At 33.7% G+C, this 20,043-nt stretch overlaps 1 protein-coding gene and 1 long non-coding RNA gene across 2 annotated transcripts; both read right to left on the bottom strand.

The window, feature by feature from the left end:
- Positions 1-4,930: 4,930 nt before the first annotated feature.
- Positions 4,931-7,575, bottom strand: LOC124899673. Its single transcript, XR_007056966.1, has 2 exons — positions 5,435-7,575; positions 4,931-5,323 (listed from the first exon to the last, which is right to left on the bottom strand). It is a non-coding gene; the product is annotated as an uncharacterized LOC124899673 (long non-coding RNA).
- Positions 7,576-12,818: 5,243 nt separating this feature from the next.
- Positions 12,819-19,816, bottom strand: LOC107873488 (methylsterol monooxygenase 2-2). The gene is made up of 7 exons (XM_016720348.2): positions 19,653-19,816; positions 15,768-15,905; positions 15,353-15,498; positions 14,528-14,647; positions 14,226-14,438; positions 14,064-14,144; positions 12,819-13,141 (listed from the first exon to the last, which is right to left on the bottom strand). The coding sequence occupies exons 1-7, from the start codon at positions 19,680-19,682 to the stop codon at positions 13,060-13,062; spliced, it is 810 nt and encodes a 269-aa protein (XP_016575834.1). The 5' UTR covers positions 19,683-19,816; the 3' UTR covers positions 12,819-13,059.
- Between the last annotated feature and the right edge of the window lie 227 nt (positions 19,817-20,043).

Below are 20,043 nucleotides of genomic sequence, written 5' to 3'. Positions count from 1 at the left end.
CTTGTTTGCTGCAGAGAGAGGCTTCGAAGGCCTTCTGAAAGTCTAGTGCACCCTTAAAGTCAGTCTAATCGCTATTGGATCTCTGTAATGCCACCAAATATTGATCCCTTGCCAAAACTTGCCATGCATAAACATGAGCAACAATCGTTATTAAATCATAACAGCATATCGACACCATCTTCATGGTCCTTCGATCTTATCAATTCGAACCTATCAAACTTAACTGTACAATGTAGGATCTTGTTTGAATGATCAATTCCTAATTGGTTAAAAACTGCATTCACAAAGTCATTGTACTTTATGTGTGTTGTCACGATGACCTTATCAACAATGCATAACTCCCATACATCAAAGTGGATCCATCCATCTGTATGTACTTTATTTTTCCTAGCCCATCTATGGCTTAATTAGAATAAGCAGATGACTGACCTGTTGCAACAGATGATACATATATTAAAATTATCAAATAATTATAGACATTTGTTACAACAGATGATCAATCTGTTGCAACATATGACTTATCTATTGAAAATAATCAAACAGATATATATATATATTTGTTGCAATAAATTGCCAATATGTTGTAAATTATCAAACAGATAGAATATATTTTGCAATAGATTACCCATCTGTTAGATTTATTTTAGAGCAATTTCTTTTTGAAATAAACTAAAGATAAAATGTTGTATTTATATCCGTATTTTTAATTTACATAATCGAAAAGTCACCCGTTTTATTTAATTAAGGGATGTAATTATTAAAAAAGAGGTGAACAGTCATAGCTTTTTGACTAACCCATTCAAATTCAATCCTTTATAAATAGGTCTCTCCTTACTCGTTCAGTCTACTCCACTTCTAGATATGACTGATTCAAATTTGGACAAGGTAATTCTGCGCGACTCCTTTTGGGAACTTGAAAGGAAGATTCACAAACTCAGGTGGGAGTTGGGCGCCTTGAGAGCAAGGCTGAGGAGGGTCCTACTGCTGTCGGATGATGATTGGCCAGTCGACAATAATAATAATAATAATAATAATAATAATAATAATAATAATAATAATAATTAGGTTATGTTTTTTATTTTAGCGTATGTATTTTCTTTTATTATATCGGATCTACCAAAAGGAGGAATCTACTATATGTTTTATTTTTATTATATATTTGTATATAATAGATTCAAAAATTTATGTTTGGTCAGCTTTGGATTTTTAATTCTTATTTAATTTTTATTTTGTCTATTCCTTATTCTCAACATGTTGATGGTTGGAGGTAGGTATTGAGCATTTGTGGCAACGGATGGAACATATAACAGATGTATCATATGTTGCAACGGACGGTTATTAATAAAAAAAGGGTTATTGTTATTGAAAGGGTGAAAAGTCATGACTTTTCGATTATTTAATATGAAAAACGGTTCATAAATAAACAATAAGGAAATAAATGATAAACATAATTTATAACCGTAAAAAAATAATTATTTAATTTTAATAACTGATGTTAATATTAAATAGGAGACAAGTCGTGACTTTTCACCATTTTTATTTTTAAATCTATTTTTAATTTATATAATAAAAAAATCATCAATATGGATTAATATGATGATTATTAAAAAAGAGGTGAACAGTCATGACTTTTTGTCTAACACATTCAAAATAGCTGATGAATCAAATTTTTCATCTGTTGCGACTGATGAATCAACTGTTAGAAGAAATAAAAAAAGTTCCTCCAACATATGGTCCATCTGTCGCAACAGATATTCCATATGTTGCAATAAATGTCTTATCTGTTGCATACATGAACCATCTGCTGCAATATATGGACAATCTGTTGCAACAGGTCAATAATATTAAAAGAAACGGTTATTGAAAAAGTGAGAATTCTTCGATTATTTTAATTGAGAAAAAATGTTATTTAATTTTAAGAATTGATTAATATGAAGAAGCTGAAAAGTCATGACTTGTCACAATAATAAAAAAAATCACCAATTTGATTTACTTAAGTCATTTCTTTTCAGAGAAAACAAAAAGTCATAAATGATAAACACAATTTATAACCGTAAAAAAATGGTTATTTAATTTTAATAATTGATGTTAATATTAAATAGACGACAAGTCGTGACTTTTCACTATTTTTATTTTTAAATCTATTTTTTAATTTATTTAATAAAAAAGCCATCAATTTGGATTAATTAAAGTATATGATAATTATTAAAAAAGATGGTCCCCCAACAGATGGTCCATCCGTTGCATCAGCTATAGACATTTGACGCAATAGATAACCAATTTGTTACAACAGATAGATCATATGTTGCACAGATGGTGTATCTGTTGCCACAGATAGGTTATCTGATGCAACACATAGACAATCAGTTGCCACAACTCAATAAAAATGGTTATTATTAAAAGACACAGTTATTGAAAAGGTGAGAAGTCTTTGATTATTTAATTGAGAAAAAAATTATTTAAATTTAAGAACTAATTAATAATAATAAACTAAAAAGTCATGACTTATCACAATAATAAAAAAGTCAACAACTTGATTTAATTAAGTCATAACTTTTTACAGTAATAAAAAAGTCACCAGTTTGAATGTAATTAATAAAATGGAGGTGAACAGTCGCTCCTTTTTGCCTAACACATTTAAATTTAACCCTCTATAAATAGGTCCCTCCTTACTCATTCATTCTACTACACTCTATTTATTTCTTGCATATTGTCTTTCATATTACATCTTCAACCATTTTTTCTTCAAAGAACAGATACCTTTTCCCTGACTCAGTTATCTTTTTTGCTTTCTTTTTACGTAAATCTACCAAATTGGTAGTATACATTGTATTACATTCAGACTCATTTCTTTACTTTTGTGTTTATATTTTTTTATCAATTCTTGCATGTTCTAGAAATGGTTGATCCTGTTTGGGAAATTGCTATTCTGCGTGACACTGTGCAGAAACTTTAGAGGCAGGTTAATGACCTTTAATTGGAGTTGGGCGCCGTGAGAGCAAGGATGTTTCAAGAGATTCGTAGGCTGAGGAGGGACCTATTGCTGTCGGTTCACGATTGGCCGACTAGCAATAATAATAATGATGATGATGATGATGATGATGATTAGAGGCAGGTTAATGACCTTTAATTGGAGTTGGGCGCCGTGAGAGCAAGGATGTTTCAAGAGATTCGTAGGCTGAGGAGGGACCTATTGCTGCCGGTTCACGATTGGCCGACTAGCAATAATAATAATGATGATGATGATGATGATGATGATGATGATGATGATGAAGATGACGATGACGAAGACGACGACGATGACGATGACGATGAGGATGATGATGATGATGACCTAATGTATTTTATTTTTGTTTAATGAAAGATTTATGTTTGGTCGACTTTGAATTTTTAAGTCTTATTTAATTTTCATTTTGTCTATTTTTTCTTTTTAACAAACATATCAACGATTGGACGTAAGGAATAATTTTGAATCCAGTAGCAATAGCAAGAGTTTTGAATTCTTTCAACAGATGGACCATCTGTGGAAGCATATTAGTTATCTGTTGGGCTTGTGACAGGAGTTGTATTGTGTTGTTCCAAATAGATAACCTATCTGTTGCAACAGATTACTCCTCTGTTGCAACAGATAACCCATCTGTTTGATTTATGTTATGGGCACTGTAGAACCATAAACATGAATCCAACATATGAGTTTTTCGTTGCAACAGATGACCCATCTGTCGCAACAGATGAGTGATCTGTTTAAATAGATGGCTCTTATGTCGGATTCATGTTCGGTTCTATCCATTATTTTAAAAACAGCAGTAACAGTGTACCCAGATGACAAATTCAACTAAAAATCATAATTTTACTTGTCAAAGTCACTTATGAAGTAATACCAAAGTGATATACGAAATAAAATTTGACATAAAAAATTGATCAAGTAGCAGCAGTAGCGGTAAAAACAACAACAATGGTCAGCAAGAAGAAGATAAAGATGATAATGTAGTAGAAGATGATGAATAAAACAACAGCAACAATGAACAACAAAATCGCGAAGAGAGAGAAAACAACAACCGATGAGAAGAGAGAGAAACGTGTTTTTTTCCCTCCGTTTCCTATTATATTAGGTCAATATTTGAATTAAAGTGTAAATAAAAAACTTATGGGCTATTCTCAAACTTTTCCAACTTTCTTAATCCATAATAAAGTAATTGTTACTTACACTCAATTATTTAAACTTGAGTCAGTTATACATATTTTTAAACTCTTTAGTCATCATTTTCAAACTCTTTAGTCAGTTTTAACTAAATTCCCTAATACTTTCTGATGTGTGATATTATGAAACATATAAATTAGTGGAGGAACTGAAATAGTTTGTACGTGTATAGAGAACTAAATTCCACGTCGATGGGATGATACGAAATGAGAGTTTAAAAATAAAACATACACATACATCTTAGCTTTATCATATTTATATAATTTTTTATAATTATAAAAATTTCAACTAATTATGTATCTTCGCTAAATGTATCGAGAGCTAATTATATATCTCGACAGACAACAAAATCAAAAAAAGTATATCAGATGCTAATTATGTATCTTTATAAAGAAAAAATTTATATCTTTGTTGGATGTATTGGGAGCTAATTATGTATCTCGACAAATTCAAAATCAAAATTTCAGTAATTATACAAAATATTATGCTGTTTGTCAAAGTTTAGATGCTTTGGCCTATCAAGTGTCCCTGAAAATGCGAAGTGACCACTTATCCGGTTAGGATGAATTTTGAGCACGGTCATATATATATGGTCATATATATACACACACGCATATATGTATATATATATTCAGCATGGGCTCAACATTTTATATTTGATGGTGGATCTTTGCATAGTCATTTGGTGATGTAGGATATCAGCAAAAACTATAAAAGAATGAAAAAATATCAATGAAAAAACATAGTGAATATTGCACAAAGGACTTCAATCTTCAACTCAAAATTTGATGAACCCTATCAACAGCTAAAAGTCTCTCAAATCGAATTAAGAGAATACAATGAACAATTACTTCTTTTTCTATCTCTGACACTTCTCATCGAACATAGCATGCTCTAATAACTGGATTGTTGCACATCAACTATAAACCCACTCATCTTGTTCCTAGGTGAAGAAGGTGTAGGAGGCAGTGAAAGTTTAATGATAATTGGCTTTGGAACACCTCTGGATGTGTAAAAGAATGATGCATAAGATTTGCTCTTTGCCACGGAGTTCATCTTCCCAATAAATGGCAAAAGCATGTCATGATAATCAATTATAAACAATCTCTTGCCTTCAATAGCCTGAATAAAAAATTCGAGATGAAATTTTTAGGTTTAGAGCTGGTCTACACATTAAAAGAAACACACCAAAGCTAGATTTTCCAAAATAATACTTTGAAAAAGGATCATTACCTCTTCACACTTAGTTCATTAAGCTCCTGTTCTATAAGATCCCTGGTAATAGCTGAATCAGGGGGACCATTAACAGCTATATCTATCTTGCTAACAATTGAAAATTCCTGTTAAATATCCACAAGCTTAATGAACATCTAAAGAAAGCTTACAATTCATTTAGTACAAAAATAATAATTAGAAATTATCCTCGAAAGTTCAATATTCACAGGGTTAATCCCTGCTAAAGCTAGTCGGGCGAACTCATTATCTCGCAGACACGCAAATCTATCCCCTGCAAGACAGAAAACAGAAAGATGCAGAGTGCATGAAATATTACTCCAAAAGAACGTTGGAAAGAAATTATAGGATGGTAGGTTTCTGATGGCACGTCTTGTAAATCTAATAGACAAATAGAACTCCTCAAGATTCAACTTTCAACAATGCTAAATGATAGAGGAAAACATATATGAATGAAAAAATAGCTATGTGTTCTTACGTTAGAATATAGCAAAAATCTTGTACTTGAGCAACCTTTTGCTATCAGAAAATACTTTATCCAAAGTATCAGAAGAAAATTTATTCTTCTGTAAATCTTTATCATCATTCAAGACAAACCCATCGTTATACAGTTTATCTATGTCAGTGAAGTTTGTAAAGGAAATGTCTGAGCTTGATAATGTACCCGCAACTAGTGGTACCAGGTTATGTAACAGAACTTTCAACCTTCCAGCAGAAAAAGTATTTTTCTTAATTTCTTCAAAAGTTTCATCTCTAGGGGCATAAACTGGATGAGTTACTATCAACGGCCTAGCAAGATCCTCACTTTTGTCAGGATTGCCTAAATCGTTGTAAAGATCATAATCATAGACTCATTCATGTAGCTTTCTCTCGCCTTTCTCATTGCCACAAATGCTCAACAAGTCTTCACGTCGAAGATCTTTGACGCCAAGTAGTGTTTAAGATGGTATATATGTCGGTTATAAAATGTAGGGGCATCCTTGATCAAGCACCATTATCTACTTTGCTAATGAAAATGAAAAGTAAAATTATTTGAAAGTATGTCGCTTATAAAATTTTTGTATTTTAGTACTTCGTTAATCTCAGAATGCTACTCGAATAAAAGTTTCATGTGGAATGAGCAGGTTATATAATCAAATCACATAGGTTCACAGCCTGCTTCAAAATTATTTTTCTTGTCAAAATCTAGAAAAGATTAACACCATTGGTACTGTAACCCACTTCTTGTAAGTCGTCCTCTTTGTTTGTTATTATTGTCACTTTGATCGCCAAGGAAGAGTGCAACAAAGAAAGCTTGAACCAACTAACTTGCCAAAACAAAGAGACACAAATAGTCAACAGTAACAACATACCCGGTGCATTCCAACAAAGTGGGATCTGGGGAGGATAAAGTGTACCCAGTTCATACTACTACCTCAAATGAAATAGAGAGGTTAGACACAAATAGTCAAATAAAATGAAAATGGAAAAACTTTGAGAAAGTTGGGATTATCAAATTCTAATCACCAGCAACAAAGTGAAATAAAAAAGAAACATTAAAGGAAAACCCAACTAAAATTGAGAAACACTTCGAGAGAGCGAATAACAAAGGAACTATTATACCTGATTCCACAACCTAATTAACCCTAAAGTTTTATGTCAACTTTTGTGGGATAATTTAAAAAAAAAAAAAAATACAAAAAAAGATAGGAATTATCACAATGTACATGCACTAACCTGATTTTTAAATTTCTTACAGAAATTTTTTACCATATGTCAGATGTGTGGGGTAGTTAAGCAAAATACAAAAAATATGATATAAGTTAATGAAAGAATAATAAGACCTGAGTTTTTTGTCCAGATCTGCCTCAAATAGTAGTGAGATTATCTGAGAACAAACAGCCGCTACTATTGCTTTTTAGCAATGGCTAAGGACTAAAGACCATTAAGAGTGAAGAAGAAAGAGAAAGTTGAGAAGAGAACTACAGTGTATAACCCGAGTTTTCTATACACAGTTTGCTAGGAGAAGTTGCACTACACGCGTAAGTGAAAAAGCAAAAGATACCAAGTACAAGTTAGGCAACTTTTTATACAATTTGTTAATGTTGTGTTAGTCCTTTGTTGTTGGCTTATATAATAATTTTAACCTCCAAATCACGCGATTATTTAATCAGATCTTTGTAACAACCTAACCAAATTTACAACTCACTAACACATTTTGAGTTTCTTTTGTAGTATGTTTGATTATCAAATATGCTTCTCATACTACATGTTATCTAACTCTGAATTTCACAAACTAATGTAGCCTAATTAGGAAAGTTGTATGGAATGTCTTCTGTCAGTCGAGATGCTCCCAGGAACCAATTTGAATTTTCAACACAAATTCTCAAATACTATATAATCATTGATAACCAAATTATAACGACAATGCTTAAACTTTTGAATTACAATGGAAAATACTGAAATTCTAAGTCACTAAAGGATAGAGATAAGAATTGAATGAGAACTCTAGACTCTAAAGAAGATGACAAAAACAAGTGACGGTTTCTTCACAATAAGCATAAACACTCTGTTTAATCCCAGGTACTATTAAACCAATTGATAATTGGGCTTGGATTCCAAACAGAACTTTTCAACATATCAATCGGCCCAATAATTCCGAATAGATCCATCTCATTCACTCCTTACAGGCCATAGGTCTTTATGTAATCAGTTTGGTTTCACAACACCCCCTTCGTCTCATTTTATATGACACAATTTGACTTGACATGGTATTTAAAGAAAAAAGAAAGATTTTTAAAATATGTGATCTAAAACAATATATTTATATAGTTGTAAATCAATTTATTAAGGATAAAAAAAATAAAAGTCAAATAATTTCTAGAGAAAGGTAGTATTTTTTTAGGGCGAACTAAAAAAACGTACCACATAAAACTGAATGGAGGGAGAAATAAGCAAATTTCATATCTTACCCGTGATCAACTTATATGTTAATTCCATAATACCTGCCTCCATATCCTGCTAATTGAAAAATGTTTTATTTAGGAAACTCCAAGATGGTTATTTACGGATCAAAAAAGGGACAAATATACTCTCGAATTATAATAAATGATATGTATGTACATTTCGTCATAATTTGGGTACAGCTATGCCCCTACCGTTAATGAAATGGTATGTATATGCCCCTCACACTAGTGGTAGGGGCATATGTGTAACTAAAGTATGACAGAAGATATATAGTACCATTTATAAAAGTTCGGAAGTATATTTGTCCCTTTTTGTAACGTCCAAAAAATGGGTCACGAGATGTCACACGGTACTCAAGGCTACGAGTAGCCTCAAGCTAACCCTGTAAGCCTTCTACTAAATCTGAAACTCATAATAGGGAAATATAGATATATTATCAAAGCTAAAATGCCGAATTTTATCTGATCTAAGCTGAAATTATCTGAACATAGTATCTGAAACTACTTGACTTAGAAGTCTGGACAATCAATAATGGAAATCTGAATCATAACTAGCAATCTGACAAGCCTCTACTACTAACAACTAGAGAGCCACTGGGACAAATCCCAGCTGACTCGAATTGACTGAAAAATACTGATTCAACTACTCTAATAAGCTGAAAAGTTGACTAACTGGTTCCCCGAACTATGAGGACTCACCAACTGTCTGGACGTAGATGGAGATGCTTAAAATCACTCACGTTGCTGAAACTGAGCACTTGAACCTACATTATTAAATAATGTAGCACATAGACATGTATGTGGATCAGTACTTTTGAATTATACTGAGCATGTGGGGGTGAATGCACAAGTAAAACAATACCCCAACGGTAATATAAACTTGCAAAGAATGCATGCTAAATGTAAATGACTCACATTAGCTTGAATAACTGAAAACTGAGAGTCATAATCATAGTAGTAAGGCATGTTGTATAAATCTTGTGAGTCATAACATTTAGTTTCTAAAAGATGTACTTGTATTCTATCTTTAAATCATGCTATCTATGTGTAGAAAGGACTCACTTTTATATCTGTAAACTGAAAGCTGAAATATCATAGCTAACGTTTTATGTAAAGCAACATCTGAATAAAGCTGTGAGCCTTTACACTTAATTACTAAAAGCATTTCTATTAGGAATACTCTTTTCTGTAAGGAGGTTCCTCTAACCTGCATACACTATGTGAGCTATTATAGTGTCCAACGTCTAGTTCCCTTATGGGAAAACCTCACGCTGGGGAGAGGTGCCATACTCTTACTAAGGAGTATAACCTAAGCTAAGTGATCACAATTTGTATCTTTCATCCATATAAATGGGGATAATCTGATAATCTGAACCTACGTTGGCTCGTAGTTCTGGGGCATGTGAACATACCCAACTCGGTGCTAAATACTACTCCCTTTAATCTGTATGCTCATTCTATAGGAAATCCACTTTTAAAACTAATATAAGGATTTATAATGAAAACCACTTGTGCATCTGTGTACTGTAAACTATAATTAAAACTGTAGAGTGGATTCCATATCTTAGTTGAGATCAAAAGATGAAATCTTGATCAAAATCTAAATATAAACTAATCATAAGATGCTTAAAGCATAGTCATTCTTGAAATATCAATATTCAACTAGGGCTTAATAACCCATGCATCAAATTCATGTCAAATTATCATAAAGTTCATGCTTAATAATGAAAGTATTGATAATTCAATTCTAAATCTGAAAAATAATGTCAACATCTAGATCACTTGTAACATCATAATCTTTAAATAGTGATGAGTGGGTATAAACCCTAAACTGAAATTCATGTAAATTCTGGTAAAAATCAACTTTAAAACTAATTTTGGGCACAAGGATGAAAGGATTATCCTTGTTCATGACCCCACATACCTTAATTGATGAATAGATGAAAAAAGCTGAACTTTGAGTTCCTATTTGTGCTCTTGAAGATTTTTTGAAGATCTTGAATTGGAAATCTTGAATTTTGGGTTATCTTAAAAAAATAATGGTGGAATTTGAATTTCTTGAGATTTGAAATTTGAAGTTCTAGGGTTTCTTGGAGAGCAATATGATGAATAATGAGCATATAATGCTTAGAATAGGTTTAATCTAGTATTTTTCAAGATTTGGGGACTTGGGAAAAGACTAAGTTGCCCTTTAAAAAATTAAGTTCAAAACTGAAAATCCCGATTTTACACTCCACCGCAATGCAGTGCTATCACGGTGGCTCACTGAAAAAAGCCGAGTCCGAATTTGCACTCCACCGCGATGCGGTGCTATGCTTCACCGTGATTCGTGGCGCGATACTGGTCAATAGCAGTGAGCTATTGGAAAGGGGCGAATAGGGTTTTGGGCTTCACCGCGATGTGGCGTAATCGCGGTGCTTCACTGAAAAGCGGACAATTGCGAATCTGCACTTCACCGCGACGCGGTGCTATCGCGGTGAACTACTGTTTTTCACTAAAAGTGTCATAACTCCTCACCCGAGTATCGGATTTAGGCGAAATTGGTATCATTGGAAAGTTGACTCAATTATCTACAATTTAGTGGGTCTAGAGCTGGAAAATTCTTCACGTATCAAGAGTTGTTTATTTTAAAGTTGACCCTTGACACACTAGGAGCTAAACAGAACTAAGAAAAGTACGGCTATTACACTTTTCTATTTTAATTTTTTTATTACAAATAATTAACCCAAACCCATTACCAGACAGAATAAACTCACTACCCAATCCAGTCCCAATTAAAATCTAAGAGACGCCTATCTAACAGACGATTTTTTACCCCTATAATGATGTACACACACATATAGTAACACTTATGACTATCAATTTTAGAAAAAAATCATTAATTATAACACTCCAAAGCAACACCAAATAAATTGAACCCCTCACGTTCTTATTTTCTGCTAAATTCCATAGAGAAAACACTACTCATCATCAGTTAACACCACATAATCACTATCTCTGTCTTCATTGAATTGAAAACACCCCACCGACGAATCATCATCGCACCCCTAGCTCCGGCCACTTCCCGCCTAATCTCTACTCTCTTCAACCGATAAACACCAACTAGTAGCACCGATCAAGCACTGCAATTTGATTGAGGTTCACGTTTAAGATAAAATAGAGGGAGTGTCGAATTTGGAATAAAAAACAGAGGTCGGGTCGAGTTCATTTAAAATTGGGTTTGATGATTTTATTGGATCAAGTAGTGAGTTTGGGTTAATTATTTGTAATAAAAAATTAAAACGAAAAAGGGACAGATATACCCCCGAACAATGATAATGGTATGTATATATCCCCCGTCATACTTTGGATATACATATGCCCCTACAATTAGTGTGAGGGGCATATACGTATCATTTTATTAACGGTAGGGGCATATGTGTACTCAAAGATTTATCATAGTTTAGGGGCATATTTGTCTCTTTCCCATTTATGGGTTCATCAACTATTTGAATTTTCGAATTTAATTGGTGTCGCTAGCTAAGTATCGTGATTCCTGGCGCGATACAGGTCAATAGCGGAATAGTTGGAACTTTCTACCCTTAACTAGCTCAAAGTTCAAGTCCGAAAAATGAAAAAGGATCTACTAAAGGCAATTTTGAACTAGTTGAATTAGATTTTGATGCGGATTTCCAAATGGCTTCAACCCAAGCAACATGGAAAGTATGAGATGAAGTGTTGGCAAATCAAGAATTTTCATGTTCATAAGTTGCAAGTTGCAGAAATGAGGATTTTGAGATATACGTGAGAGTATAATAGGAGTGATAAGATCAGTAATGAATATCTGAGACAAAGTGAAAATGTCCTCCATGGTGAACAAGATGAATGAATGGAGGCTGAGATGATTTGAGCCGTCTGAAAAAGATGTAGATGTGAGAGGCTGAATATAATGGATACAAGGAGAGGTAAAAGTATGCCGGAGAAGTATTGGAGAGTGGTGATTAAACAAAACATCATGAATTAGGATAGGTAGGTAATAGGTAGTTGAGCGATGTCTTGCTTCTCAATGTATAATGCTTGGTGTTGGACTGTTGTGTCTGGAGCACTGTGTCCATTGTGGCATTTGTCTTATTCATGTAGCTTCTAGTTTTTGATATATGTTGTTTACTATGTTTAGCGATCGCACTATTTTGCTTATGTTTGTACTTTTTTTCCGATTAGTTGTCATGTTTTCTTCATTATCGTTTTTCCTTTCTATAGTACTACTTTGATTTGCTTCACTTGAGCCAAGAGTCTTTCGAAAATAATGTTGCTATCTCCATGAGGTAGGAGTAAGGTCTACACACATTCTACCATTTTCACACCTCATTTTATGAGATTTCACCAGGTATGCTTCTTGTAAAAAGAAGGGGGCAGAGGGGGAGAGATGAAAGGGGATGGGGAGGTGTTTACAGGGGAAAAAAAAAAAAAGGGAGGTGTTTACAGGGAAAAAAAAAAAAGGTTCTCCAGTACAAGCTTTTAAGTGATCCACCTAAACATAAAATGTTCTCCAGAAACCACTGATGAATACAAGAAGCGCACAAGGTGATTAGGTACAACAATCTGAACCTTGGGCTATAGTTGTATGCTGATCTGCTGGAAACCCATTGTGTGATACCCAAGCAGGCATCATAGTCTTATTCCCCTACTTTCCACCTTGTTTTACATTACTTTGCCTTCAGCTTCACGTTCGCTCTCCTTCAGCGACTTCAATTTTCTGTAACCCTTATCAGTACCAAATATCCTGAACAAAACAGAGAGATCTGATAAATAGAACAACTACAACAACCACAATGTGGCAGAGGTACCCGATCAAAGTTTCTATCGGAACTGCAAGGAGAAATCATGCAAAAGATACAAAGTTTTGTCAAGCATATTCAGGCAGATGTATAGCTTCTGGAACTAGGGGTGGAGCTAGAGTGTTGGCTATGGGTTCAGCCGAACCTATTAGCTTTGAATATATATCGAGTATGATTTAGAACCCAGTAACTTAAAAAAAATTAGAATCCAGCTTCCTTCCAAAATTCGAGCTAATATTTTCTTGCCAAATACTAGGTGTGCCTACGATACTCTCTAAAATTCCTGGTGATAGGTTTCTCTTGAACATAATTCTCTCCATTTGGATACTAAAAATCTGTATGAGAGATATATCAAATTTATCTGAAGTTACAACGGATTTTCTCATTGTGCCCACAATTTACAATTTAAGGGCAGCTCGTTGCACTAAAGCTCCCGTTATGCGCGGGATCCGGTGCACAGTTCAAAATTTAGAAGGTAATTTAACGGCGGTCAATTTACTGCATAAATAGCCAATATGCATGGTTGGTGCCTGATTTAAAGCGGTGTTCACTTCCTCTTTTTTCTGAGTTCTTAATGTACCAAATGTTGTCTGTACTGTCACCTCATGACTAAATGATACTCCACTAAGGAGCAAGTTATGATTTACATGTAAATTGGACAGAGTCTCGCTACCTTCATAAGGTAGGGGTAAGACTGCATACGCGCCACCCTTCCCAGACCCCACTTGTGAAATTACACAAGATATGTGTATTCACAAGCTGAACACAGCAAGAGACCACAATTTTCCCCATTTTCTAGAGAACTTGATATTTCTATCTTTGTTAAATAACACAAGAATGTTAATGTTAAAGCAATGGAAAGCTTACCAGTCCATGTAAACAAATGTCGATGAGTAGTTGCCGGACTTTGTGTAGAGCAGTCGATGATGGTAATCATGAAAATCAGACCTGGAAACAACAATAGCAATTTGATGCACATCATGTAAAACAGATGCATACAAATAAAATTTCTAACAACAATGTACATACCCTCCATATAATGGCAAGAAGTTTGACGGGCTCCAGGGGAAATGGTATCCAGAATGTGCCTCAACTGTCTCAAGGATTCTAAGTGAGACCCATAGGTATATTGTTATCAAATGCGGCCCCGTGAGTGCAGGACCAACTATTGTAGCAGCACCGAGGAAGAGAATTTCAGCAGGGTGAGCATACTCGGAAGTCAACCCAAATGGTGTTGCGTACCTAGTGAAACAAGCAGAAGCTATGACTTCATCGGCAAAAAATTTAAAACTCAAAGAACTGAAGTAGAAAACATAATGTAGTTCACATACTCATGATGGACACTGTGGACATGCTTGTAGAGCCATTTGGTATGTAAAATCCTGTGACCCCAATAAAATACAAAATCCTCTATGATGAAATAGAATAATATTTGCGTTGCAACCACTTTCCTGCAAAAGTATTTTGCAATTTACTCAAATGAATAAACAGAAAAGTAAAGCTCTACAACAACTGCGAAATTATACAACTACGCCTCAAGTCAAGCTAGTTGGAGACGGCTGCATGAATCCTCATTTATCCATCCATATGGGTTCTTTTCTTTTCCATTGTATCATGTTTTCTATAAGTTTGAATGAATTTAAGGGATGATAATCCCTTCAAGACAACTTCTTCCATATGATTTTAGATCTACCTTGTTCTGTTTTAACACCTTCAACCACCATGATTTCACCCGCCTATATTCCAGTGAGCTCGAGTCCATGTAGGACATGAGTCACATGACTAGACCATCACAGAAAAACTTCGCTCATTTTATCCTCAATGTGAGGCTACGTGCACCTTCTCTCGAATATAATTATTTCTAAATCTTATAAAGCTGCACATCCATCTTATCCTTCACATTTTTCAACAATATAATCATCTTGTGGATATGTTGGACCATAGAGGTCTGACATTCTAAACTTGCAATGCATATATTCAGTCTCACATAATGGTTTCATGGTTTTGTTGTCGGGACATTCTCTAAAAACAAAATTATGAAGACATAGAAAGCAAAAACAAAAGAAATGGAGATCGCAGGACCAGAAAAATGAATAAAATGAATATGTGTTGCCATCACACAACTAAAGCTTCGTATATAGAGAACCAGAAAATACCAGGACGGCAATGGAAGAGTAGATCGCGTCCCCATGAATTTAAATACAGGATATGTTACAAGCAGAATTGGAAGATTCACACACAAATGATACATCACCAGACGAGTAATACATTTCGTCTGAGCTTCCGGGGTGTTATTCTTCTTCTGCACAAATAGGTCAAGAATGCAACAAAATGAAAATTCATCCGAATAATGACAGAATGAACTACTATGAACGCGAAACATCATAACCAGTTTTCATCAAAGTACTTGTGCTAAACTCAAACGCTCTAGCAAAAATTCAGATCTTTTTATCCAGAAACTGATGCAAACAAAAACAGAACTCGTACACGAGTCTTAAGTAGAATATTATTGATGTTTGTAATCATTTTAATCAAGAAATATCATTCCATTAGAAAAGCAAAAAGTAATACCTGAATTTTGTACTTGCCAAACCACCCTGCCCTTTCAAAAAGAATGAAAGGGAGTCCAGACAGGAAGAAGACACTCTCATGAACAATGAAACCTCCAAGACAAGTCAACTGGAAATCGCTGAAATTTGTAATAAGATACTGAAAAAGAAAGAAAGAACACAATACATAAGGCCATTAAACGGGTAAGTACCTAGTTGCTCTAGATAACAATGAGTGCACTCGGGGGATTTTTCAGTCTACATAACTGGAGAACTGGATTTTAATTGGGAAGCATACAAGTGCAGATGGCAAACCTCGAGAATGATTTTATCTTGTCGTGCTTAGCACTATATATAGAAGGTAAAGTTTGATAGTATCTGTTAAAGTTGAAACTCTAAATAAATTATACTGTTTAATAACGAAGCAAAGTATAACGTTTACATATATACAGTTGTTGGCATGTGACCTGGGAGGTCACATGTTCAAGCCATGAAAACAGCCTCTTGTTAGAAATGCAACGTAAGGCTGCATACAATAAACCCTTGTGGTTCGGCTCTTCCCAGGACCTCGTGCATAGCGGTAGCTTTAATGTACTGGATTGCCCTTTTAGGCTATGTTAGCCTCAAAACATTTTATTGCCTATTCCTCCTCCTTGTATTGAATATTTTCAGTTTTGAGAGGTAAATATCTCATGGCAACAGAAGAGAAAAAGAAAATGATAGGAAAGAAAATAGAGGCGGGAAACTCATAAAACATTGTCCAGCTATGTTGCTCGGACTCTTCATAAAAACTCAGAGTTCGTGTCGGATCATTCAAAAGTAGTGCATTTTATGAGGATCCAACACGGATGCGGCAATATTTTTGGAGAGTCCAAGCACATAGTTTTCCTGTGGATGACCTAATGGTTGAAGCATTGAGCAATTAGGAGATTTCAGCTTCAACTCCTAGCTATAACACTAGGTGTGAGCCCATTTGCTCCAACCTTGGTAAGCATGATTCACCTTAGCAACCTGTTGGCAAGTAAGACAGACTGCCCCCGCCACCCCACCCCACCCACCCTCCCCCTCCTCCCAGATTAGTCAAGGTTCACACAAGTTGGTGCAAACACCAACACCACATACAAGAAAAAAGAACTCTGGTTTCATAGACCAAAAAATGTTTACAGGGAAAAGACTTATTTTTCTAAAAAAACATAACATTTTACTGAAAAACACTTCATTAGAAAATCGATAATTCTGTTAAAAAAATCTGATAGTGTTTTGATAAAAAACAATTTTAGTGTTAAAGATTCATAATAATGTCAAGTGTGCAAAATGATGCGAAGTTTAGAGTAACAAAAGGAAAATGAATTCTGTCCTAAAGGAAGTTGGTTATTTTCCCCTTTTTGGTGAGAAAAAATCATTTCACACAAAAGTGAGAAAGTTATTTTCCCTTTTACAATGAGAAAAAAACTCATATTTAGAAAATCATACGCCACAAAATAACTTAATTTTGAGAAACATTTTTCTGAAAAATATTTTCAGTAATACCAAACACACTTCAAATCAAAAGATATTTGAACATTATTACTAGGGGAAAAGCTATAGGTTCGACAGAACTCAATAAGTTTAACTCAAACTCTATTTTTATGTTTAAAAAATTCATTTAAATATATAAATAATTTATCAAAAACTCAATAAGTTACCTTCTGAAACTCATAAACTCAATTTTTAACTCTGCTTACACATGAATGCTAATGATGCAAACAATTCTGTTCCATTTGGCTCATAAATCCACTGTTACTCATGGCACCACACTAAAATAGAACAGACGCATTAAAGCATGGGCAACCTGGAGATTTCAGTTTCAAATTCACAGTTACTTTCAGTTTGGTTTTCAAATTTTACATATTCACCTGTTCAAATTATTATTATTATTTTTTTTTTGGAAAACATCTCTCTAAACAAATAAATTTCTTAGAAATGATTAAATGATTCTAGAGAATCTTTATAGCTAAGTTGGTTGAATACCTAAACTTTCACCTAATTGGTGAATGTTCAATTCCCCATTTTACAATCTCATCCCCTATTTCCTCTTCTCTTGCCCTAAATTCTCATGAAGAAGAAGAAACAAGAGAAATATGACTTGCCCTTGACGGTAGGAAAATAAGTTCTACAAGTAGATTTCACGTTAATTATGTCCTTCGATTGGCCTCCAGTACATCTCATCTTCACTCCCACTTACATCCCCGTCCACCCCCACACCCCTAGCAGGGGCGTATCTAGGTGGAGGTCACCGAATTCACGTTAACCTATGCCCCCTCCCAAGATAAGTCGTGTTATATTTTTAAAAAATATTTAAGTATAAATGTGTGAACCCACGCTCAAAATATTTTCATAATAATGCACTGATCCTCTCGAAGTTTTGAATGTGCTCTGATCCAAAGAATCACCTAATTTGACTTGGCACGAATTTAAAAAAAATAAGAACTTTTTAATCTTTTGGTCCTAAATTGTCCGTTAATCTTGTGGCTATAAATATGTAACGTGAAAAATTAAAATTAAAGTATTATCAAACAAAATAAAATCATTCTTTCTTAAACACATTAAAAAAAGGAAGTGGGTCATTTTTTTTTTCAAATTAAGGAAGCTGTATTTGTCTTGGATTATATGCACATACAATTTGATTAAAATTTCTTAAAAAATAGTTTCCACCGTACGAACACAACAAACCCCAGATGTGAGCCCACTTGCCTAAGCGCATGATTTACCTTGGCAACCTGCTGACAAGCTAGACAGGCTGCCTGCCCCCACGGATTTTGACCTTAACATATTTATTGTGTAGAGACTCACGTGTTTAGTAGACACAAAACAATCATCCAAAAATATTTTCGAAGAAAAGATTTCTATTTCTGAAAAAAAAAAAAAAGTTATTAGAAAAATCAATAATTATGTCAAAATATCGGATAATATTTTGATAAAAACAATTTTAGTATACTAAAAGTTCATAATAATACCAAACAAGTGTGCAATGGGTGTGAAACCAAAATTTGATACAACGGAAAATGAGGGTGAAAAGCACTGCTATTTTAAAATATTTTTGTGGCTATAAATAATTTTATTAAGAATACAATAAAAATTAAAAATTAAATTATCTCTAATTACACATAATATTCTTTTTGTATAAGATTAAAAGAAATGAGTGTGACTTAAAATGGTACTCTCTTCATGTCATGCCCATATACCAAACATAAACATTTCATTTTACTTATTTATTTTAACAAATTAAAAAAAAAAAAAAAAATTTCAAATAGCCATGAAAAGCTAAAATGGTCAAACTTAAAATTACAAAGCACTGTCGGTAAGATTTATTTAATAAAATTCACTTTTAATTAGAATAGTTTCAAGGGAAAGGTTTTTTTTAAGGTTGTGTCAGATCGATAAGTGTCAAATAATGTAAAAGTTTTTTTTTTTTTAAGGTTATGTCAGATCAACAGAGTCCAAGTGATACGAAATGGAGGGAGTAAAAACCATAAAGCTTTCTCCTCTCTATCTCTTCTCTTCTCCGATCCGACTAAACAATCAATCAATTACAAACTTCACATAAATGCATGGGAAAAACTAAACTATAACTTATGAAAACAACACAAATTCAAAGTCAAAATCAAAACCAAACTTATCTATGCATCATTACTTCTCCAATCTATAAATGCAAAAACAATTGATGTCCCATTTTTTGCTCATAAATGAAAATGTTCCTCAATGCAGCAAACCAAAACACAGATCACGAGCTCTTCACTTTCGATGTCACACTCATGTCAGATTCTCCAAAAACGCATTATTTTGAAGTATCCGGAACATCCGTTGACATTTTGAAGATAACAACATAGAAATTGGGTAGAAAAGGGAGGAGAGGAGAGAAAAGTACCGTCCAGGCAGATTCGATCAAGGAAGCCATAGCTGAAAATGTGTGGAATCTGTCGATTTAGTCCATATATATAAAGGCTACACTAGTAGACTATTTAGTAACTATAACACAGCAAGGGGCAACTAGTGTTAGGTGTCCAACTAGTCACTATCAAATTTTATTTTATTAAATAGTGTCCTTTCGTTTTAATTTATTTGACTAATTTTTTATTTGACACAGATTTTGAAATAATAATACTCTCTCTCTCTTTCATATTAAGGTCGTGTTTAGTAATGAAAATAATAATTTTTTAAAATAATGAATATAAATTGCAATTGTTTTTAAAATTTTGTGAAAGAAATACACATGAAAAAAGTGAAAACAATTTTTGTTTGTTTTCATTTTTCAAAAA

Source organism: Capsicum annuum, chromosome 6 (assembly GCF_002878395.1).
Source record: "Capsicum annuum cultivar UCD-10X-F1 chromosome 6, UCD10Xv1.1, whole genome shotgun sequence".
In the NCBI taxonomy this organism is placed as follows: Eukaryota; Viridiplantae; Streptophyta; class Magnoliopsida; order Solanales; family Solanaceae; genus Capsicum; species Capsicum annuum.
This window is presented reverse-complemented; position numbering and strand designations above follow the sequence as displayed.

Bases quoted from the DNA above. Each gene is read 5' to 3' on its own strand.
- LOC107873488 (XM_016720348.2), bottom strand. From the start codon at position 19,682: ATGGCTTCCTTGATCGAATCTGCCTGGACG. The intron at 15,906-19,652 runs GTACTTTTCTCT...TTTCTTTTTCAG, and splicing joins TGATCGAATCTGCCTGGACG to TATCTTATTACAAATTTCAG. The intron at 14,145-14,225 runs GTATGTACATTG...TGTTGTTTCCAG, and splicing joins TTCTTGCCATTATATGGAGG to GTCTGATTTTCATGATTACC.